The sequence below is a fragment of the Erpetoichthys calabaricus genome, chromosome 12, assembly GCF_900747795.2.
Source record: "Erpetoichthys calabaricus chromosome 12, fErpCal1.3, whole genome shotgun sequence".
In the NCBI taxonomy this organism is placed as follows: domain Eukaryota; kingdom Metazoa; phylum Chordata; class Cladistia; order Polypteriformes; family Polypteridae; genus Erpetoichthys; species Erpetoichthys calabaricus.
This window is the reverse complement of record NC_041405.2, coordinates 84,385,327-84,410,354: the sequence shown is the minus strand read 5'-3', so window position 1 is coordinate 84,410,354 and position 25,028 is coordinate 84,385,327. Positions and strand designations below refer to the sequence as shown.

Below are 25,028 nucleotides of genomic sequence, written 5' to 3'. Positions count from 1 at the left end.
CTTACAACTTCTGCAAAATTCTGCTGCCAGGATAATAACCTATTTTAAATCCACTGAACATATTACACCTATTCTCTCTCAACTTCACTGGCTCCCTGTTAACTACAGAATACAATAGAAATACTGCTCATAACATTTAAAGCTCTCCACAACCTTGCTCCCCCCTACCTCACTGATCTCATACGGACTTACACTCCCTCTCGCTCAACTCACTCACTCAAATCATCATCTGCAGCTTTACTTTCTGTACCACACATCAAACTCAGTTCTATGGGAGCTCAAACATTCTCTCATGCATTCTCTCATAATGCTCCTCAACTCTGGAATTTTCTTCCCTCTCATATTCGTCAACTTGATTCAATATCAGATTTTAAAACTGTTCTCAAACAAGAGTCACCTGTCAACCTCAATAAGATGCTATTTTAAGACAAACAGACTATTTAGTGATATACAGTGATAATACTCAAAGAGTAGGTGCTCTTCAAAATACTCAAAATGATGTTTTTTAGTAGTTTAAATTCAATTAGGCAATGACTTCGCACAGAGGGTCATCTGGAAGCATTTCACTTGCAATTTCCAGCAGTGGGCACGCAACATAACGTATGCCTCAACGACTTATTGAGCACTGTGTCTGTACAGAATGTGCCCACAAAGAAAACACAAACAGCTAACATGGTGCTCAATCAATCTCAAACTACTTCTTCATCAACATTTTAAACAGCACTTGTCTGAATGAGCATTTCCAATATATTGTCAATTCGTCTCAAAATGGCATGTATTAAATGTTTTCTTTCTTTTTCATCTGTCTAACTAATTATTCCAACTCTTATCTGCATTTATGTCTTTGGCAGTTGGAATGCAAGCAGCACTAATGATTTTCAGTAGCTTATTACCTACAATCAAGTGAAAGTAATTAACAGGAAATGATTAACCAATAGGAACTGGTTCTGCCTGTTTTTTCTCTTCATTGACAATGATGAAATCATCATGAATAGATGCATTTTAAATTAAATACCAACAGGAATTAGAAATGTGCTGTTAGAAAAAGTCTCTTTGTTAAGTAAAAACACATTATAAAAGGCCATTTTGAAATAAATCATTAACATTACTAAACCAAAATAAAATGATGACACTGTATTTCATAATTACTTGAGTTATTTAACTCTTTTAGGGTGGATGTCGACAGGAGGGGTTTAGGGCGCATGTCGACATCCAGGGGTAGAGGGTGACAATCAGCTGTTAATAGCGACAAAACTCACTGTTACATCACAGGCATTCCCAATCTGCTCGGAGGAATGTTAGACTCATTGACTCTGCATCTAATCCTTGCGTGTGTGTGAGTTAAGAAATATAAACAAAGGCAAGATGGCATCGACATCTCACAAGGGAGCGAAACGAGTGCAGAAAAGAAAATACTCAGCAGACGATGTTTTGCATATTATCGCAGAGTCAGACTCTGATTTTTCAGAATCCGATTTTGTTGACAGTGATCAGGAGATCGAGCAAGAGAGTGAGGAACTGAAATCAGCTAATCGGACACCAGCCGATGCCGCCACAGCTGATTGGCTGCCAGCTTAGCACATTCGCGCAGCCGACGCACCTACGGCAAGGTTCGTGTGGGAGGAATAACTAGACATTGATCCATTTATATCCAATATTTTGAATATAAATACTTAGGAACTTACCTAGATAACAATCTTAACTGGAATACAAATACAAAAAAATTATTTTCTAAATGCAACCAGCGCTTATTTCTCCTCCATAAACTCAAACTATTTAAAGTAGACAAGGACCTCATGTTGTCCTTCTATCGTAGTATGATCCAGTCCGTGATCACTTTCAGTTTCATTGCCTGGTTTAATAGTCTGACAAATCAAAACTCAAAAAAGCTCCAGCAGATTACGAAGTATGCAGCTAAAGTTATTGGGGCTGATGTAGATGATTTGACTAGTGTGTGTCAGAGGGCAATGCTAAAGAAACTGGAAATCATCTCAACTGATGACAGACATCCATTACATGGAGAACTAAACTTCAGTAAATCAGGAAGGATAGTTGCTTTGAAAACCCACACAAATCGTTCCAGAAACTCCTTTCTTCCTAGTGCCATACGACTTTTCAATAAGAAATATCGGAGATAATGTTTAAGGTTTTGATATATATCCTGTTACCTTTTTTTTTTTTTTTTTTGGTATAAATATGTTTTATCTAACTGCCTTACCTTAACCTTTCTTATTTCTATTTGTCTGTTTTATTTCATTCTGTCTGTTACCTGTTATTAGATGCAACTGAGAAGGCAAATTTCATGTTTTCCTGTGTAAACATGACTAAATAAAGAAACCAAACCAAACCATGGGAGCCAAACTGGCTACCAGACTTCACAAGACAGCATGGCTTGCTGTTGGACACGACAGATTACCAGCCGCTGGACTACTTCAGGCTGCTCTATCCTGATGCTGCTTTTCAGCTACTGTCAGACGAGACAAACAGGTCTCCCGGTGGCTTTGGACAGGTTATGCCGCGTGATAGGTACGTGCTGCTGCAAAGTTTTATTCACTTCTGTGATAACCAGAAGCAAATCCCAAGGGGTGAGCCAGGCTATAACCCCATGTATAAAGTTCAGCCTCTGCTTGACATTGTGGAACCAACATATAAACAATTTTATCAGCCTGGCCGTGATTTGTCTGTGCATGAATCTATGATAAAATAAAAGGGATGCATTTTTTTCTGCCAATATATGACAGACAAGCCCACAAAGCATGGCATAAAGGATTTTGTACTGGAAGAAGTAAACACTGGTTTCTGCCTAAAAGTAATCACATATGCAGGAAAGTATTTCTTTCAAAGAGAGAACTGTCCCTTGACAAGTCAGGTTGTGCTGGAGCTGCTTCAGGGCTATGAACATTTGGGTCATGTTGTGTACATGGACAAGTTTTATACATGCCCAGAATTGTTCATGGAGCTACAGAGCAGGGGAATTGGAGCTTGTGGCACAGTGAGAGTGAACAGGAGACACCGGCCTTCACACTTAAAGCCAGACAGGCTGAAGATGAAAAGAGATGACAATCCGGTTTTCATGCGGGTGGATAACTTGGTGGCATTGGCATGGCACGATGTCAAACGGGTGGACTTGTCTCTCTACAGTACACATTAACAATATATGTGAGGAAAGTGCAGCAACAGACAATTGAAAAGGAGGCACCAATGCAACACATATTGTAAGCAGTGCAGTGTGGCAATGCATGCAATTGGCTGCTTTGAGTGATATCATACTTGCAGGACTTTGCTGTGTAACATGTATGTGATATGTAGGTGAAATCATATAGTATGCAGGCTCATACAACATGCAAGACAGTAACATTTGTCAAAATTAAATATTTTTTTCTGATTTGATATGTTAAATAATTGCTTTGTGTTCTTTTTTTAAAAAAGTTAGTTTTTGGAAAAATACTCAGCCCTGGGAGAAAAGAAACAAAAACAATTAGCCCTAAAGAGTTAATGATGCTTTTTTTCATAATTTGATGACTCATTTTATATAAATATATATACATACATATTTTCACATATACATTATGTACACATGCATATAATCTTTACTTTGTTATTATTTATTTCATAATTGTTATTTAATTTTAGTATAAACAGTATTCCATACACACAACTAATAATGAACTCTTTATATCACATTTGCATCACTAAGTAGAGCCTGCTGTCAGTACAGAATGCCAACCTTTTACTATAACCTCATGGCCAAAGTAGGAAAATAAATTTAAAGACACTGTACCCGAGATTGCACCATGCTAGTAGTGGATCAATAACATATTACATACTACAGTACTAGGAGGGGATGATCCTAAGGTCTAAGTGCCATTTAAGTGAAAAGCGGACAAACATCAGCACAAAGTTTAACTAATCTGCAGCTAGTCTTGGTTTGGCATTGTGTTTCTCCTAGGTTTGCTCAACTGCCCATTTACGCCAGCGTGTGAGTAATTAACGATGTGCCACTACACATTCATCTCGATTTAAAGGGACTGTGCAAAGGGAATGGTATCTCCACATGTAAACTTAATAAAACATATTTTTAATTATTAAGTTACATTAGATTGAAATGAGTGTCAGAGTCATTATTGTAAACATTATTACCTTCAGGTGTATGCAAAGGCACTGAAATCCCTATATGGAAAGTAATGGTAAAATGTGCATGTTAGTAGAATATTACCTGAAGCATAATTGACTATGTAACTTATTTCTCAATTATGTAGATAATATGAAAGAGTTATTTCCCATTCATTATGCACATAACCTTTTCTAATCTTAATACATAATTCGCCTGCCGCCTCACTCACTCACTCACGTTCGTCCAAAGCCGAATGCGCAGTCGCCTTCTGCGCACGTCCGAAGCCGAATGCGCAGTCGCCTTCTGCGCAGCTGCCCGAAAAACCTTACGAGACTGACATCCAACCCCAACATCGTGGCAGGCGGCGGATTTACGGCCGCAAAAATTCAAAGAGAAAGGCGAATTCGATTAAAGCTCTAGAGGCCTGAAAGGCGATTTCGACTACAGCTCGAGGCCTAATTATGCATTCTAATTCAATTACACATTCATTCAATACACCTATATCAGGTTAGTGGTGCTTATACTTATTACTATTCCATATTGTACTGGAACATTCATCATTCAATATTATACTATAGGCCTGGAAAATTCATCAACTAACAGTACAAGCCTGTACAGTAATGAGTAAAGCGGACTACAATCATTACAAAACAACTTCTTCGTTACTTATTTGTTCTTCACACACTGCTGACACAAACTCGTGCCCATTTCATCTTATGTTGTCGAAACGGGCTCTTTGTCTAGTAAATGAATAATCCAACAGTCACCAAAGTGGATTGGCCAGAGGCTGGACAATATTCAAAAAGAATGTCTCATTGAGGCACAAATTTCACAGTAGAGCGCAAGTGCTTTGTAACTGTAAGAGATCTCATGTCAGATCTGGTGCACGGCTGCAAAGATACTTCATCTACACTCCATAAAATACAGTATGGAAGAAACTGGACACATCTTTAAATGCACACTTTCCAAACCACTGGCCAAGCTGCATTGTACACTTAAAAAATGTATGGAAGCAAATGTAAGTAGGAGTCAGAAAGGTAAATAAAGCCATCAGACAACAGTGTAGATATTAAGACATATTTTTACTAAAGATTAATGGTTAAATATACACCCTTGTGTAAGCTATTTGAAACAAACTAACATTTCTAACTTTTTCATGTAACGTATAGTCATGCTTTGTGCAGAAAAATATATGGTGTTTGTTCCCTTTTCCAAAGAGTATGTTTATTTCATCTTTTTTTGATGCAATAATCAGCGGATGACGCAATACCGACCCCTTATTATGTCACAGGATTGCATCATAAATACTAGTCAGTGTTGTCACAGCATGTCAGTTCTATTACAGTTGTACAAGACGGATGTGACATCTATAAAGCATGCAAGTATCCCTACTTTACATGAACACACAGGAAAGTCAGGAACTGTAGGTGTCAGTCATGCAACTGTAAGCCATGTAATCAAAATGAAGGAATCCATGTCTGTTACTCAAAAATGCAAAGGTAAATGTGGTCAAAAGATGAAAACCACACCAAGAGATGATGCTTACTTAGTATGTGAAAAGTACAAAAGATCCTAGAAAAACAAGTGATGCCTTAACAACTATTTGAGAGAGAAAGGAACAGAAGCTAGCTCATCCACCATTTGCAGGCACCTCTTGGGGGCAGGCCAGAAAGCCTACCGACCAGTGAGAAAAACAACTCCCGACCAAAGTTATGAAAGCAAAACATTACAAATGGGGGCTGAAATACAAGAACTGGACTCAAGAAGCCTAGAGAGAAGTACTTTTCAGCAAAGAAAGCCACTTCTTCATCCTGGGATAGAGAAATCGGCATGTTAGGAGGTCACCACATGAAAAGACAACGTTTTGGGGTTGCTTCAGCTATCAATTGGTTACTTGCACCCAGTTGAGGGCATGATGTGCTCACCACAATGCATTGAACTTTTAAGCAGAAAAGTTGTTCCAGAACTGAAAAAGTTATTTCCCGGTGGATCCAGTGTTTTTCAATAAGATTTGGCCTTGTGTCACACATTGAAACAAGTGAAGAAATTTTTCAATGAGAATCAAATGAACATACTGGAGTAACCTAGCCCCTGACATGAACCCAACTGAAAATTTGTGGTCTGTTTGTAAGCAGTGGCTTCATGGAATGGACTTGCACAACCACGGAGAAGATGATTCAGGCCATAACTCAAGTTTGGTACAGAGACCCCAAAATCCTCCAAGACACTTCAGAATTGGTGGAATCCATGCCAAATTGCATACAGTTGCTAGTCAAGGAGGTCATATTATGCACTGAATAGAGTATATGATTATTATACATAATAAAAAAATTGAGAAAAAACTGATTTTTGTTGTTTTCAGAGTTTATTTCAATTTACTTGCACAAGGGTGTAAGTTGTCTCATATTTTTCTATTTCTATCACGCAATATAAGAATTCAATGCAACAGTTGTCTTTTTAAAAAAAAAACGTGATTCAGTATCTTGCTATAAAGAGGTTCAAATAAACAAGTATTTCCAGATTTTTTTAATTGCATACAAGTGCTCTTTCATGTCCATAACAGTTTCCCTGATAAATATGGAATTTATTTAGTTACTCATAATACTAAGTCCACTACACCTGCTCAGGAGGTAGTCTATTTTAGTATGTACCTTTGTTCCCTTTCTCTGGCTCAAAGTACCACACTACAACAACAGTTAGTCTAAGTCTGCAGCTGTGGGGCACACTGCAACAGCACTAAACACAAGAGTTAGTCGTTACTGTAAATATTTACTGAGGCCAGATCAGCAAAAGATCATTCTAAGCTGACAGCACACAAGTCTCATAGATTGATTTTTCAACACTGCAGAAACTCAACAATGATGACTTTCAATTGTTAAAGCAGATTATCAGCCTATTATGGTCCAGGTCACATTACCTCTTCTTGTACTCCTGCATTGTGTGTTAGCTTGCTACCATCTGTAATCGTAATAATCACAGCAGGTTCAAGAAAAAAGGGGTTTCTTCCCTAAAGCAAAGAAAATATTAGGAATTAATGACTCATTGTTCAAACAATGCAATTACAATTGTTTATAATATTTTCGTTAGCTAGCACCATTTCAGTCCATTTGCAATGCACTGATCTTGAGTGTCAAGAATTCATTAAAGTACAGTGGGGCAAAAAGTATTTAGTCAGCCACCAATTGTGCAAGTTCTCCCACTTAAAAAGATGAGAGAAGCCTGTAATTTTCATCATAGGTATACCTCAACTATGAGAGGACAAAATGAGAAAAAAAAATCCAGAAAATCACATTGTCTGATTTTTGAAGAATTTATTTGCAAATTATGGTGGAAAAAAAGTATTTGGTCAATAACAAAAGTTCATCTCAATACTTTGTTATATACCCTTTGTTGGCAATGACAGAGGTCAAACGTTTTCTGTAAGTCTTCACAAGGTTTTCACACACTGTTGCTGGTATTTTGGCCCATTCCTCCATGCAGATCTCCTCTAGAGCAGTGATGTTTTGGGGCTGTCGCTGGGCAACACGGACATTCAACTCCCTCCAAAGATTTTCTATGGGGTTGAGATCTGGAGACTGGCTATGCCACTCCAGGACCTTGAAATGCTTCTTACGAAGCCACTCCTTCGTTACCAGGGCGGTGTGTTTGGGATCATTGTCATGCTGAAAGACCCAGCCACGTTTCATCTTCAATGCCCTTGCTGATGGAAGGAGGTTTTCACTCAAAATCTGACGATACATGGCCCCATTCATTCTTTCCTTTACACGGATCAGTCGTCCCTGGTCCCTTTGCAGAAAAACAGCCCCAAAGCATGATGTTTCCACCCCATGCTTTACAGTAGGTATGGTGTTCTTTGATGCAACTCAGCATTCTTTCTCCTCCAAACACAACGAGTAGAGAGCTTTTTTCATTTGACCATATGACATTCTCCCAATCCTCTTCTGGATCATCCAAATACTCTCTAGCAAACTTCAGACGGGCCTGCACATGTACTGGCTTAAGCAGGGGGACACGATTGGCACTGCAGGATTTCAGTCCCTGGCGGCGTAGTGTGTTACTGATGGCAGCCTTTGTTACTTTGGTCCCAGCTCTCTGCAGGTCATTCACTAGGTCCCCCCGTGTGGTTCTGGGATTTTTGCTCACTGTTCTTGTGATCATTTTGACCCCACGGGGTGAGATCTTGCGTGGAGCCCCAGATCGAGGGAGATTATCAGTGGTCTTGTATGTCTTCCATTTTCTAATAATTGCTCCCACAGTTGATTTCTTCACACCAAGCTGCTTACGTATTGCAGATTCAGTCTTCCCAGCCTGGTGCAGGTCTACAATTTTGTTTCTGGTGTCCTTTGACAGCTCTTTGGTCTTGGCCATAGTGGAGTTTGAAGTGTGACTGTTTGAGGTTGTGGACAGGTGTCTTTTATATTGATAACGAGTTCAAACAGGTGCCATTAATACAGGTAATGAGTGGAGGACAGAGGAGCCTCTTACAGAAGAAGTTACAGGTCTGTGTGAGCCAGAAATCTTGCTTGTTTGTAGGTGACCAAATACTTATTTTCCACCATAATTTGCAAATAAATTCTTTACAAATCAGACATTGTGATTTTCTGGATTTTATTTCTCATTTTGTCTCTCATAGTTGAGGTATACCTATGATGAAAATTACAGGCCCTCTCTCATCTTTTTAAGTGGGAGAACTTGCACAATTGGTGGCTGACTAAATACTTTTTTGCCCCACTGTATAACTATGCACCAGCTGAATGCCATTAATGAAAAAACAATTGTGAATAAGGAGAACACAGCATTGTGACAAACATTCTGGATTCCAATTTTAAACATGATGTTTCACTGCAAAATAAAAGTTGGATTACTACTTCATAGACTGGAGTGCTAAGCACAGCTAAGTACATGTATCATCCATATAACACACCCACCCACAATGACTAACACTAATCAAATGACTTACAAATCATATTAATGTTTTTAACCCTGCCTATTTTAACATTCTTGTGTGCACTGTTAACCTCTAAAATTTCTCACATGATATAAAGAAATGAATTAACGTGATTAAGATTAATTTATATGGTTTTTGTGATTAGAGTGACAATATTTAACCAGAAAGAGCAGGAAAACCTCTTCTGCATTTCTAAGAAAAGAACAAAAATAAAAGGTGTTCTTTTTTGCAAGTTAAAGTTTTAGCTACATTCCAAACATTAACATAGCTAGAGAAACATGCAACACCATTATCTCAAAGGTCACAGCCATCAATAATAATCAAAATGGAAAGTTACCTGCCCATAGTTGTCAATGCCAGAGACAAGCCTGTTGAGATTGAGGAGGGTCGAAGGAGGAGCGGAGAGCTTGACCCAAACTTGTCAACCCAGAAGCCTGCAAAGTCTATCAGTTCATTCATAAAAGTAGCATGATTTTCCTTCCAGCCCGCCTGACAGAAAGAAAGCACATAATTTACTCTTTTGTTAAATAGAAACAAAATGTGTTTTTGCAAAATTTTTATTTTAGATTGCAAAATAAGGGGGAAAAAATGTAGTCTGCTGAATATACAGTATACAGTAATCCCTCGCTATATCGCGCTTCGCCTTTTCGCGGCTTCACTCCATCGCGGATTTTATATGTAAGCATATTAAATATATATCGCGCGGATTTTTCGCTGCTTCGCGGGTTTCTGAGGACAATGGGTTTTTTAATTTCTGGTACATGCTTCCTCAGTTGGTTTGCCCAGTTTGATTTCATACAAGGGACGCTATTGGCAGATGGCTGAGAAGCTACCCCAACTTACTTTTCTTTCTCTCTCTCTTGCGCTGACTATCTGTGATCCTGACTAGGGGGGTGTGAGCAGGGGGGCTGTTCGCAACCTAGACGATACGGACGCTCGTCTAAAAATGCTGAAAAGATTATCTTCACGTTGCTACCTTCTGTGTGCAGCTTTTAAGTATGCTGCACGGGTGCTTCGCATACTTAAAAGCTCAAAGGGCACGTATTGATTTTTTTATCTGTCACTCTCTATCTCTCTCTCTCTCTGCTCCTGACTGAGGGGGTGTGAGCTGCCGTCTTCAACAGCTTTGTGCCGCGGTGCTTCGCATAACTTAAAAGCAAACAGCCCTATTGATTTGTTTTGCTCCTTTGAAGAGGAAGATATGTTTGCATTCTTTTAATTGTGAGACTGAACTGTCATCTCTGTCTTGTCATGGAGCACAGTTTGAACTTTTGAAAAAAGAGACAAATGTTTGTTTGCAGTGTTTGAATAACGTTCCTGTCTCTCTACAACCTCCTGTGTTTCTGCGCAAATCTGTGACCCAAGCATGACAATATAAAAATAACCATATAAACATATGGTTTCTACTTCGCGGATTTTCTTATTTCGCGGGTGGCTCTGGAACGCAACCCCCGCGATGGAGGAGGGATTACTGTACAATGAGATATTTACGAGTGTTTTTCCATACTAGAAATAAGAAAAAACTGAAATGAGAAGATATGCATTTGTTACATTATCTTCATATACAATTCTTGTATTTTTTGTTCTCTGCCGTAATTTACGAGTGTGTAATTGACTTAAGGGATGCACTACAAGCAATCTCTTTTTTTTTCTGGAAAAAAAATTAAAATTAATAAGGATGTGGCCAATTGGGAGTCTTGACCATTTTAACTTGTGGCCTATAGCATATGAATAAAGAATTTAAAAATGATCGCAAGATGAACCGCTATACAATGTCCTGATAAGGAAAATAAATTCTTTGAATTCACACCCACTGAATATAATGGGCAGGATTACAGTCATCCATCCATTTTCTAATGAGTTCAGGATGGCAGGGAGCCAGCAATTATCATGGCAACAAAGGACACAATGCATAAACTAGCCTTTAGTGGGGGCACCACTTCTTAACAGGACACACTCATGCACACTTGTTCATATGAGAACAGTTCAGAGTTGTCATTTTCATTAACCTTCACATTCTTAGGGTTGTGGAAAGAAATCCTACAAAAATGCAAGGAGAATGTGGAAACTCAAAGGCAATTCCAACTACAGTTAAAGCAGCAAACATTGGGACAACTTTTTTATTTGTACCTGTGGCAATGTAAACAACATGGACAAAATAAGGTATTCTGTATGTTCTTTCCAAAATATTAAGTTAATGTTTTTTCAAATATTTCACATTTGCATGTCTCGACTTCTATCACTCTGAAGCACAAGTAGACCACTCTAATGATATCTAATACTTTAGTAGAAGCGCAGTGGAATAGTTGTTGGGATTGATAAAACATGTTTCATTGTTCAAATAAATCAAAGAACACTCTGATGTTCATTGCATTTTTTATGCCAAATGTGTGGCCATTAGCAGAACAACTAAAACGTGACAAAACAGAGCGACCACTTACTGCACACATCTGAATGGTATGGAAGTAAATGGAATACAGCCTTCAATTATTAGCATATTATTTGCACTCCTGTTCTGTGTCTATTTCTGGATGAGCCCACGGGTATAAGTCATAGCTAACATCTAATTGCTTATGTGATGTGTTAACAAATACTGCTCAGTGCTCACAAAGGAATTCTGAAAAGAAACTTCTGAATTAATGATCATAATTTCACAAAAGAAGCCTTAATATTGACACAAATATAAAAACATTAGAAGAAAATTAAAAATTAAGTAATTTGTGATACATTTTAAATTTATGACATCCATTAAATGTTACTTTTTTAAGTGAGTGTACGTAGCATTTCTGTCATGTACTAATACAAAACATCAAAATGTTCTGATACGATCTCAAAATAGCAATCCAATGTTACAAATACAGTTTCAAAAGCTTTGAAGTAATAAAAATTGCTGGGAATAAAGTTTAATGTGTAGTACTAATAAACAGCGATAAAGTTTGGTTTTCAATGAATGTTTAATTTTTGATAGAATTGATTTAATCAGAATTTTTTTCAATTTCAAATTTGTTTAAAAATTTTCAACAGAAAACTTTTGTGCATAAATGTAGTATATTTGCACATGTTAAAATAAATCTAGCAGTCGATGATGATCATTAATTAATAAAATTTCCTAAGCCTATATAAAGTCCCTACCATTTGTAGTTACATGAGGAGAAGATACCAACCCAAAACAAACCCCAACCTCTAAACCCAAATCAAAAATTTTACTTGGATTGTGCATCTTTTTCCATAGTGCTTTATATAATACACATTACCTAAAAACAAATGGCAAAATATTAAAGTCCTTTTATATATTTTTGAGAAGACACAATAGACTAGAATTCCAGATATGCATTACTAATGTCATGTTTTTTTAACCTTATGAACCATAAGTAATACTAATCAATCAGTGTTTTCACAAAATGTATTAATCTGTTAAGAGAGATCATGCAGAAAATATATTTCTTTCCATTTTTAAGGCATAGCTTTTGCTCAAAGGCATGTAGTAGGCTTAATCTGTTTCTATTGCAACAGTTAGAATATGGTCCTCTACAGTATACATGTGAGTAGTTAGAACAGAGTTAGTTGGTACATTACCAAAGGACTTGAATTACTGCATAGGATAAAATTTGCCTTTATATTTACCATAAACACAGTGTAGTGATATGTTTAGGCTAAATACTATTAATCAACATTGAACATCAAATTAAAACTTGAGCACAGTCAGACTATGCAAATTACTGCTCATAGTCACAGAATGAGACACTAGTTGGGAATGGACAGGCAATATTTTGGCTTAAATTGAATATCTATATGGTGCCATTTTTACAAAGGAATGCCTTTAAAAGATTACCAACATAAAAAGTCAAATTCTCCAAGTGCATTTGGGGGTGGGGAGTGTGATGACAACTATGATTCCTAGGTGTATTTGCACTGGCAACTCCAGAATTAAACACTGAGGCTATGCCCATGTTATTTTGATCTATTACACTATTAACACAAAAGCTAAAATATATTTTTTTTTATTTAAGACTACTGGAGTTCAGTTTAAGTTTGGCATTGTCATGCCCACTCCACCTTTTTATCAGATTTCAACTTAGGGCTGTACAACCAATTATTGTGCATCAAACATAAGAAGAATGATTTTAATTTGCAGACGAATTATAAACAAAAATCATAGTACTACAATCCTGTAAAGTGTTTATTTGATACAATTACTTTCTCTTCCAACTCTGCATGTCACAGAATAATTGCATTACATAGGGAAATAAAGACAAACAACAACAAGTACATGTACTGACTAAAGAGAAGTTGCTCAACTAGGAGATGCCAAAATTCAAACCCACCAATATAATTAAAAATAACGATGTCTCAGTAGGTGATATATTCATTTTATTCTTTGGAATGATACCTTAATCAAAAAAAAATTAATGATTAATTGTTTGCAATAACAATACATGAACTATTTTATGAAATGTAAATAAACCCTCATTGTGTCTTTCATATACATAACAATAAACACACACAAGTGAACAAACCTTTAACAACGATATAATTACAGTCCAGGGTGAAAGTGGTTATTACCAAGTTTGGCCAAAACCGTATTAATGTTGCATGAGTCACTGAAGATGAGCAATCACCAGTTTCCATAATGAAGAGATTTTTTTTGTCCTACCCTTAAATCCTCTACTCAAAAAACTGAAGTGCACCTCGTTCAGTCATTCCTACTGCCACTGCTAACAGAACTCTAGCCTTTTCCTGTGCTCTTCTGCAGTTTTAAAACACCAATGGTCATTCCTCACCCACCATGGGGGTTAGGGAACACTCCAACCACCCATCCCTTCCCTATAAAGGCACACAAAACAAATATTCTGTGTAACAGGCACTCTGGCAGACTGGACTGCATTTAACTTCAACTCACAGGCAAATTTAATAAAAGGCGTACATAATAAGTCAATCCAACATCTTACATATATTCTAGTCTGTTGCACAGTGGTTGGTATTGCAGTTACTGCTACTAGAAAAAAACGCATATTATTAACATGTCCTCCACTAAAGCGTTTTTCAAGATATTGTATCAAGTCTATTAGAAAGCTACAGGTTTTTTTTGGGGAATTTGTTGTCAATGATTCATTCACTGTGCTGTTTACATAGCAAAAGTATTTGATATTATTGATCTTTTTGTTAAGGTCATTCACATATATTTCCTGCAGAAATTATTTTTCCCCACCTCACCCAATTTGTGTTTGGGTGGGGGGATGTGAGCCACTTGTACTTGTGGGCTCAACTTTTGGCTATTTCTTAAGATTTTTTATTGTCCTCTGAATGTTATTATTCAGGATAATGAAACAATACCAAATTCAAATTAATTCAGTGACATTTAAATTATAAATTCATATATTGTATCATTATGAATAATTTTGTTCCAAGTACATAGATGTATTATTACAATATTACCAAATAATTAATATCTAATGCTTGGTGATAGAGAATTTTTTGATTTTCCCCTGTGGTGCGTAAATGTAATTTGGTCCAGGTCGGTCAAATGATTTAGGACTGTACAGAACTGTACAGTTTAAATAAACAGATGTAGAAACTACTTCTTATGATTCTTTTCATGTAGGAACAAGTTAAGTCAGAAACAATTGCTAAGTTAACTTGCAATTGCAATATTTATCAAAGATACTGAAGGGATTTTTTCAAAATCATAGAAACCCTACTTCCACTATAGATTCCAGATTCCTCCCACAATTGACAGACTGCATTAGGTTTACAGAAGACTAAGACACTACAGTGACTACTTAAGTGCAATAAAAAATGTAATACACTTTGTTAATCTTCAAGGGGAAACGGTCTTTTCTAATGACTTTTGGGTGTCAGAGCATAGGGTCAACAATTGTAGGGCAGCCCTGGAGAAATTTTCAGGTTAAGGGCCTTGCTCATTCTGCCTTGAGTTTCTAGCTGAATATGAACTGCTAAAGTGTAAAATGAGTGAATCAACAGCCAGTTCAATGCAGGTTAAAAAAATTAAAATAGGATGCAATTTAGTTTTTTTTTTTTTTTTGTTACTAATATAAAATTTGCTGGTTAATTGTAAATCAGTGATGTGACTTTGACATTCTTAAAGTTCACTGTAATGATACCAAGCATTCTATTTTTATTTTTCATTGTTATATGCTCTACAACAGAGGTTTCTGAAGTCTGTCATGGGGCTCCATGGTTGCTGCAGGTATGCATTCCAAATAACTACCCCATGTTAACTTTAAGATGTTGTCATTCCTCAGTTAACTTCTATAATTACATCAAATCTAAACAGTAGCTTTTCACTTTTCATAAAGCTTTTACTGTGTACTGCTAGGGGGAAACTTGTTTGTTATGGTTTTGCACAAATTTTGGTTTGTTTCTGGCCATGTAGGCTATCGTTTGCTATAAAGCACTAAATGTAGCAATAATCTTCAAACAGCTTCTCCTCTTTACCCATCACTGCACTTGTGCCTGCTCTGAGCCAAATATTTCTATTGGGACACAATTAAAGAAGCAAACCCATTAAAAATGATTGAAACAAATAACTGAAAATAAAACCTTTGATAAATAGACATCCTTCTATATTTCTAACAAACTTGCAAGCTTGCAGCATCTTTCACACTGCAGAAAAAAAAACATAAATCTGAATCTGATCCAAGTTTATTGTAGTTAGGAAAAACTAAAATCAAAACTGAAACTATTACCAAAATACCTTTTCGTAAACTGAAATAAAATAAATTAACAAAACCAAAATGAAAAACTAAAACGAAACTATTAAAGTAGCTGGAAAGACTAACTGAAATAAAATAATAATTTACTAAAAATTCATTTTTGAGTGAATATTTTTGTTGTTAGTTTTTAACCCTTATAACTTTTAACTCTAAAACAGAAAGTCATTCACCACAAGCTGCCCGCATATATTGATCCAGTGAACGGCGGCTGGTGAAGGAGGGCAGGCATTCACACAGCATTTGCATAAAGCGTGTGAAATAGAAAGCGAATTACATGCCACCTTTCTTTGCACTTGTTGTATATCAAGATGTAATTCAAACGCCTGAAATCGGAATGCGCTAATCAACAAAAACTTTACTGTATGGACAGAAAAATCACGAGTGAGTAACGTTTCAGTTTATTTCTCAGGTGCCTGCTTTTTGTTGACAGTAATTCACCTGATACTTCGCACATGGTGTCTACGAAGTATAGTAATCATGAAAAATATTCAACTTTGAGATTTTGATGAATCTTGACGTTTTGGACCTCCCCGAGTCCGAAAATACCGTTTTTTGAAATTATGTCTGTGTGTGTGTATATGTGTTTAAACACGATAACTCAAAAATGCAACTAGATAAATGTATGAAATTTGGCATGTGGTTGTTGCACCAAAATTGTAGATCTGTATGAACTTTTGGGCCAAATCCATCAACCGGAAGTGGTACTTTACCTGAACACACACTCACATTTTTTTTTTTATTCATGCAGCTGCAGAGTCTGATTTATTCAACTTTACTTTTATAATAATTGTTCAATATATTATTGATTTGATTTGTTGTTGATGGTTCTTTAATGTACATAATATAATAATTGTCTTGCAGTTTACTTCTCAAATATCCATCCCATATCTGAGTACACGAGAAAATCTAATAATAATAATTCTTTACATTTATATAGCACTCTTCTCACTACTCAAAGCGCTCAAATCTAGGGGAGACCACTCCCGATTTTTGAAAATAAAACAGCACTGATCGAGAGACTAACATGGTCATCATACAAGATCAGTATGTTGTTGCTGACCAATCCCTCTTGCTTTAAAAATGTTGTTTAACAACAAAGCAATACAAATCTAGTAAAATTCCTGAGTTGGAAATGTCTCTAGCAGAATTATGTTTTAAAATATTTGTCCCCATTTTTTCAATGTCTCTCTCTCTCTCTCTCAAAATAGATAGTTGAAATATCATATTCTTTTTGTTCTTAATATCTGCCATATCATACATATTGTATACCAGGGACTTTTCCTGCCTTGTATCCAAACCTGCTTGGGTAGGCTCCAGGTTCCCTGCAATCCTGCTCTAGATAATGTATATATTGTTCTTAATCTCAGATTCTGTCTCTGTCGTTTTGTGCGTGTCCATACTCTTCTTACCTGCTCTTACTCTGCTTATAAGCTGTTCTTATGCATCAGCTATTCAAGTCTCACTGCCCCTAACCTTGACACTACATGCTTGTTTTTCTTTGTTACCCTTATACAGCTAGGTGGGGTCTGAACACTGATTCAAGCCCTAAGAGCCTTGTTCTTCCTAAGTTCCTGTGATTTTCATGATCACACTTATCAGAACACAGTAGAATACGTTTTCTAATTTTTGATATCTTTTCTGGCTTGCAGGACGTAAAATTCTGCCTATAAATTGTTTGTGCTGGAGATGCAATCAGAGATCAATATGGCTGGTAGAAAATAAAGCCCAGTATTTGAGATTTTTGAATGCAACACTGAAGGCATTTATTATAAGCACATTGTCGATGGAGCAGGATATGTTGTGCACTATAGGTATTTAGAGTAAAAAATCCTCACACCTTAAAATTCACCACATTTCATTACAAATTGGCCCATTCTGGGCAATAAAAGGAAAAGAAAAAATGTGCCAGATGCCTGCGCAGAATTGTTCAGCACGAATGACAAAGTATTTTAAAATTATAAAATTGTGTAAAATTGTTCATATTCAGTACCTGGTTTTGATTGATTATTTGGAAAAAAAATGTCCGGTACTAATTGTTTGGTTGGATCTTCTGCCATTTGATAAGTACATTTGTGAAAGTGCAATAACAACATATATGAAAAATTAATGTGCATTTACTTTCTAATATGAAAACGATACCAAGTCTTGCCATAAAAAAAACAAAAACAACCTCTATGTTCTATAATTTTATAACATAACCGCTCTCATTTTAAGTTACTGATCACTTTAATTCAGTATAGGCAACAGTCACATTAGCTTAACAAAATATACAGTCTATATATTTTATAATGTAACTGCTCTCAGTTACACAGTTCCAATAATTTTATTTAAAATTAATAAGAAATATGCCATAACTGATCACCAAATGTGATGAATTCCATGACATACCAAGTAATACTTTGAGCTGTTCCACTGTCTGAATTTAATTTTCTTAAGCAATCAAATGCTTGTGCTATTGATGAAGTTCTGCTATCCTTGGGCAGCGCATTTGACCAAACCACATTTGCTATTCAGAAACTCGTCAGGTTCCTTAGTATATCTTGCCTTGAGGTGAGCAAACATATTTGTTGTACTGCAGTTTTTACTAGCATTCTTTCTTCATGAAATTTTTGCAGAGCAGCTAAGTTTCACTGCTGAAGCATTATGGGAAATGAGTTTGCAATGAGAGTAATCAGCAATAAATATCGGCTTATTTCTAACAATCGGTCAATAGCTAAATACAAGATTTTCTTGCTTTACCAGTTGATACCGATAGCGGGTCAATACAATCGGTGCATCTCTAGACGAAATCCTTACTTTTTTTTTTTTAAATCTTCCATCAAAAGTAAAACAAAATAATGTCTATTAGTTATTTACATATGCTAAACAGCAAAAGAAGTTAATGAAAAATAAAACTACATATTGCTAAAATGCACACTACATTTTCTTTTCCTATACAATTCTTTTGGTGTAAAATGATTCTTACTTGCACCTAATATTCAAGAAGGTCAGGAACCTACATTTTTAATTAAAAGCTTATGAACAGTTAGGGAAACACTGCATATCCCCTCCACAAAAAGTTAAAGAACACAATGTAAGACACTCTGCTAAGAATGACAAAGATTACACGTTAATTTTGATAAACACAAAAAAAGGATTATCCTTACATATATTAGCACAATGTAAGGGTATGGTTCCGTCTTGTGCCTAATGGTACCACTAACAGTTCCAGAACTCCACGATCCAACGCTTATAACGTCTTCACACAAATTATATAATACTGCGCAGCCTGTGGAGTTTGTCCCAACGTTGTCGGGAGTGCCCGCAGGCACATGGGGGCCATACATACTACTGAGTCCACACTATGAGTTACTGTGATTAAATTCACACAGGTTGAATCAGCCTGTGATTTCAACTTTTGACTTTGATTTTTCAGTGTGAGGTTGAATCCAACCCTCAATGGGTTGATGATTTTGGTTTCCACTGAATGTTGTTACATCATTTTGTTCTCAACAAATTTCACAGTATTACTCAGTAAAAATCTTCCACTTGTTTTGTTCATCGAGTTCCGATGTGTGAATTTTTTTTGAGCAGTGTACATTAACACAATACTAAAAGCCCTATAGGGCCAACATGAAATTAATTAACTTAGCAATCATGTCTTTGAATGTAGGCACTTAAAGAATGTGTAAATGCCAAACACAAAATAGCTATGACCTTGTCTCCAGAAACTAAGAGGTAAACTTATTCTTAATAACTGTCCTGACTGTGAAGTCACGAACTACTAAAAAATTTTAAACAGAATTAGTATTTGAGCCATTGTTGCATGATTTTTTTTTTGGGCAAATGACAGACCATTGAAAAACTGTCACACAACCCACAAAGTAATTAGAGATGGAATAGGGCTGGGAAGCATAACAAATAACTTCAGAATCTTCCAAGGCAAAAGTCTGAGATACTATGGCAAAATTTTTTAAACAGTCTAAATCAAAATTCCAAATAAAAGTATGCTGTATTAGCTTGTGCCCAGTAGCAAAAACACCAGTAGAGGATAGGCCACAAAGTAACTTGCAAAACAATTCTCTCTCACAAACACACACAATTCCTACACAATCCCCAGCATTCACTCAGAAAATGCCGAACAATACCGTAGCCAATTAGCATGTCTTAAATTTGCTTTTTTTTTTTTTAATTTGTTTGGATATTTATTCTGTTGCATTAACTTCCTATAATGTGACCACTCATTTGCATGCACATAAAAAACTATACTGCATTATGTTATTTAAAAACAACAATACTGAAACTGATCTACAGAATCTGCAATAATCTTTAAATATTTAATGCATATACATCTTCAGAATCTGTTTCTTCATTTGAAAAAAACTTAGCCTGTGCACTTTTACCTATAGTAGCACATAAAAAAAAAATGGATTAATTGAAATTTTTATGTTCCAGCCTATTCAAAGTCAACACAACCTTCAGAAACATTGATTAATAAGATTGTACTTGTGCATAAAACTGAGACCCTACCTTTGGAAAAAAAATATTACAATATGAAAAATTGGAAAACTATCCTCCACAATTTCCCTAAACAAAGGTGTAATGGTCTTTTACTGTTTAAACTGCTGCCCCCAACTACAGAGCAGCGCATGTTGCAGATAGTATTTGATCTCTTAAGTGCTAAACAAGGATGATTCAGTCACTCCACTGGGTCACTCCAAAAGAATAAATCACTATAAACCTTTTGTGGGAACAGGTTATTATAAATCTGTCTCAATTCCAGGGGACTGCGACTATCCAGACAGTGGCCATTTGCCCTGCATAGGCAATCTAAACAGTCACTGCCCTGCCTCAGCATTTTTGACACCATGAGTTTGGTGTTTCTCTAAGGATACAATTACTAATGCTACCAACCATCAGCCACCAATCTAAATCATCTAAAAGAGCCTTGATTGGTGATCAGTAAATTGGCCAATCACAAAAACCAATTGTTTTCAGCATCTGCTTTTCTAAGTTTTACAGTAAGTTGCAGATCTCCTTTACATGAGGTATTACAGTAATTGAACTAGCGCACATCTTTTTGCTGCACACTTCCTGTAAACAGAGTGCAATAAAGCAGACTTTACTAGTGAGAGTGAGAAGAGCCTGGTATATTAGCCATTACATTAAAGAAAGTGAAGTAATAAACTTAATAAACGAACTGGAGGAGTCGTCCTGTGCAATTAGACAAATGGGAAGAAAGGCTAGTTTAATGAATTCAAACATTTTTAATTTGTCCTTTTAAGTAAAACGAACACCGCTTGTTTGTGTGGATGGTAAGCGAGATTGTGCTAAGTACACCAGCTTACCTTTTCAATTACAAAAAGAGATTAAGAATTTGAAATTGCATTTTAGTATATAACCAGTAACCCTGCAATTCTCAAAAGAATCGCAAATCCAAGAATGGCAATCACTTTCTGTTCCCTCCGATATTTGGAGGGATGAAATATCATGGAGGGTGGGTGCGTCCACTTCACTCCATAGCAGTGCCACTCACAGTATGGCGGCGACGTTGACGTACGATTCTGGTAGTCATGAGGCTTGTTTTCAGAAGCGCATTGTAGGCGCCTTCATGTATTGTTTTTATCCATGCAGTCTTGCTTTTGGCAAGCGGTGGTAGTGTGAACGACTTGCCTGTTGCCTCTGGCGATTGTGCATATATACTGTACAACCTGGTGTGCACGCTGTACCTCAGGTTTAGCTTACAGTTCGTAGCCATACGGGCTCGTTTTTGTATTACTGCCTCTGCTGTTCCAGAAGCGCGTTGTGGGCGCCTTTGTTCATTGTGTCTATCCATACGGGCTCGTTTTTGTATTTCTGTTAGTTGAGCTCTTTCATCGTGGAGCCGTGACTTCTTTGCGTCTGGTGTTTTTGAAGCGCGTTGTAGGAGCCTCCGTTTATTGTTTTTATCTATGCAGTCTCGTCTTTGTTGTTCTGTGGCTGTGTCGTTAGGTAGACGTTGTTTACTGTTAGGAATCATAACTCAACTTACTTTTAATACCGATTTACCGTCATGTGATCCAAATATGCCACACTGACTGCTGCAGTGGATTAGAGCAAGTTTAGTTCACAGGTTGTGTTGTTTTGGGCGCCACCTACTGACGCTACATTACTAAACGAAAGTGGTATATGTGGTGGTGTGGGCGGTCGAATTTGGGCAGCTGTACAACCTGGCGTGCACGCTATACCTCAGGTGTAGTTCACAGGTCGTAGCCATGGTAAAGTTTTCATTTAATTAAATAAACATATTTGTACTAAAGCGGTTTCTTTCGTTGTGTTTATCCATACGGGCTCGTTTTGTATTTCCATTAGTTGAGCTCTTTCATTGTGGAGCCGTGACGTCTTTGCTTCTGGTGTGTCTGAAGCGCGTCGTAGGAGCCTCCGTGTATTGTTTTTATCCATGCGGTCTCGTCTTTGTTGTTCTGTGGCTGTGTCGTTAGGTAGAAGTCGTTTACTGTTAGGAAGCATACTCCAACTTACACACACTGACTGCTGGCACAGTGGATTAGAGCAGGTGTAGTTTACAGGTTGTGGTGTTTGGGCGCCACGCACTGACTCTGGCAACTACGGGCTCGGTTTTGTATTACAAATCATTGAGCTCTTTCCATTTGGAGCCGTGACTCCTTTGCTTCTGCTGACACAGACCGCTGGCACAGTGGATTAGAGCAGGTTTAGTTCACAGGTTGTGTTGTTTGGGTGCCACCTACTGACTCTGGGAAGCCGCTGGATTTAACTCTGAGGCGCAGTGCGCATGCGGTGCGTCCGCCGTCCGTGCATAAATTAAACTGTGGTTTAGTAATATAGATAGGCTACAATAGGCTTGTCTGTAAAACGGACAAATTTTGCTGTTAATCTTACCATATTAGCCTGGTCTATTTAGCATGTTAACCTTATAACCTTGATAAACATCTTATAAACATTTGATAGATTTGAGGCTTTTTGAAAGGTTTGTACTGTTATTTGTTTGTGTGTGTGTGTCATACAGTAGGTGTTCCAGTAAGAACCAAGTACCACATCATTAAAACGTTAATCCATATTTATAATTACACCTCAAGAATTAAGAATGTCAAATTGTCACACTGGGAAAACAAAAACAACAATATAAAGGTATATTTAGTATTTATAGTAATGATATTATTTATACCTCATATATTTATTCTCAACATATTAGTTTAAAAAAATGATTACTTGAAGTGAATTTTATATTTGTATTATCATTGTTATTGAATAATAAGCCTACAGAATTTCATTTTGTTAATAAAAAAATGAACAGGTAACACCTGTGGTCTACAGTTTAATTATAAAAATACCAAAGTTAATTTATAAAGAACATAAGCCTTCTCCGCATCTGGTTATGCAGGAGCTTAGTGCAAAAGTTTTTTTAAAATGAAATAAAGAAAAAAACTGGAATCAGCTGATTCAATAACATATTAGCCCTAAAAAACCTGATTGAGGCATCCCTAGATACAATACTTCTTTTATGGTGGATGGTAATGATGTACAGGTGCATCTCAATAAATTAGAATGTCATCGAAAAATTACTTTATTTCAGTAATTCAATTCAAAAAGTAAAATTCATATATAGATTCATGACACACAGAGCGATATATTTCAAGCGTTTATTTCTTTTCATTTTGCTGATTATGGACTACAAGGGGGCTCCGCCCCCTGCTCGCTTCGCTCGCCTACCCCCGGCGTTTTGAACCCGTGCCCGCTGGGCAGCCGTAGTTTCAGACGCGCGTTGTAGGAGCTTGCGTTGTTTTGAACCCGTGCTTGCCCTGCTTCTGTGGTTTGAGACGCGCGTTGTAGGCGTATATCCATCAGTTGAGCTCGTTCGGTTTGAACCCGTGCCTGCTTTGCCTCCGCAGTTTCAGACGGTGGATAGGAAGTAAAGAACGTATTGTATGGTAAATCACAAAGATTTATTGGAATATCTCTTTATATACAATATTTGTAGTAAAGATGGTTTGATGTCCTTGAATGAGTTTTCCTTGGTATTGGAGTATTTATAACTAACTTTAATGTCAGATGAACGCCGAACTCATGAGAAGGCTACATAAAGTTGTCCATGTCCAAATACGCGCTCAGAGAGGTATATGCCAAAGTGTAAATGGCAATTCAAGGCAGAACTTGTAAGGTCAATTCTAGGAATTAAAACAGTATTGTCAGTATGTGATCCTGTAAGTATTTTTTGCTTCAATAACATTGTTTGTCATGGTGTTGATGACTAAACGTGTACCGTTGCATAAACCCTGTTTAGTATTAAGGTTTCTTAATAGCTTGACAATTGTTCCGATTTTAAGGTTAAGATTGTGTTGTGGTAATCCAGCTGGGTTAATAGTGTTCAGGTATTGTAAGGGGAAATTAAGATGTTCAATCTCGTCTTCTGAATCAACTTTGTCAGTACTTAGAAAGAGGCGGCTTTCTCCAGGAAGTAATGCAATGACTTGGTTATTTATGTGATCAACATCAATATTCTTTGGACATAATATAGCCCGTCGCGTTAACAGTGGTATCTGGTCTATTGTTTTGGAGGCATGAGCGCAACTGCATTAGTTCTTCCTTGTTTAGTGTTAGTGATATGGATAATGGATTGCACTTACTGTTAATATGTAGTGTTTTCTGTGGTTGAATTGTTAATAATGTATGACTGTAATGTGATGATTGACTTATGCTGTATAGTCTTCACATGTGAGGATGACGAACCTTTAATACGGAGTGTCCGTTTATTCTTATTACCCATCAGGTGTTGTGCCTGTGTCTTGTGTGGTTGCACTGTTAATATTGTATCACTGTAATGTGATTCAAATATGTTGTGGAGTCCGTATTTGTGGGGTTTCTGTACTATATCGTGTTTTTGCTTGCGGGTTATTAGAGGTGTGTGGATCATGCATGTGTAGTGTGTTTGCGTACTATCTGCCGCTTTCCGTACTCCAACTGATGTGACCCTTTCTGGACTCCGTAGTCTGTCCCGTTTTATTCTGGGGTGGCATATCATGTCGGGTTTGATTTGTGAACCTTTCTCGAATCCGTATTCTGTCCCGTTCTACTCTGGGGTGAGGCGCTGACTCCTGTTGTTTGTGTGATTGTATCACTGTAATGTGATTCAAATATGTTGTGGAGTCCGTATTTGTGGGGTTTCTGTACTATATCGTGTTTTTGCTTGCGGGTCATTAGAGGGTGCGTGGATCATGCATGTGTAGTGTGTTTGCGT

General features: G+C 36.9%; 1 protein-coding gene across 1 annotated transcript in view; it reads right to left on the bottom strand.

Annotated features, from left to right (window-relative positions):
- Positions 1-25,028, bottom strand: part of ints6l (integrator complex subunit 6 like) — a 102,337-nt gene that overhangs the window by 63,107 nt on the left and 14,202 nt on the right. Inside the window, 4 exon segments of the mRNA XM_051935172.1 lie at positions 7,032-7,121; positions 9,400-9,447; positions 9,449-9,502; positions 9,504-9,551. Coding sequence (XP_051791132.1) covers positions 7,032-7,121; positions 9,400-9,447; positions 9,449-9,502; positions 9,504-9,551 — 240 coding nt within the window.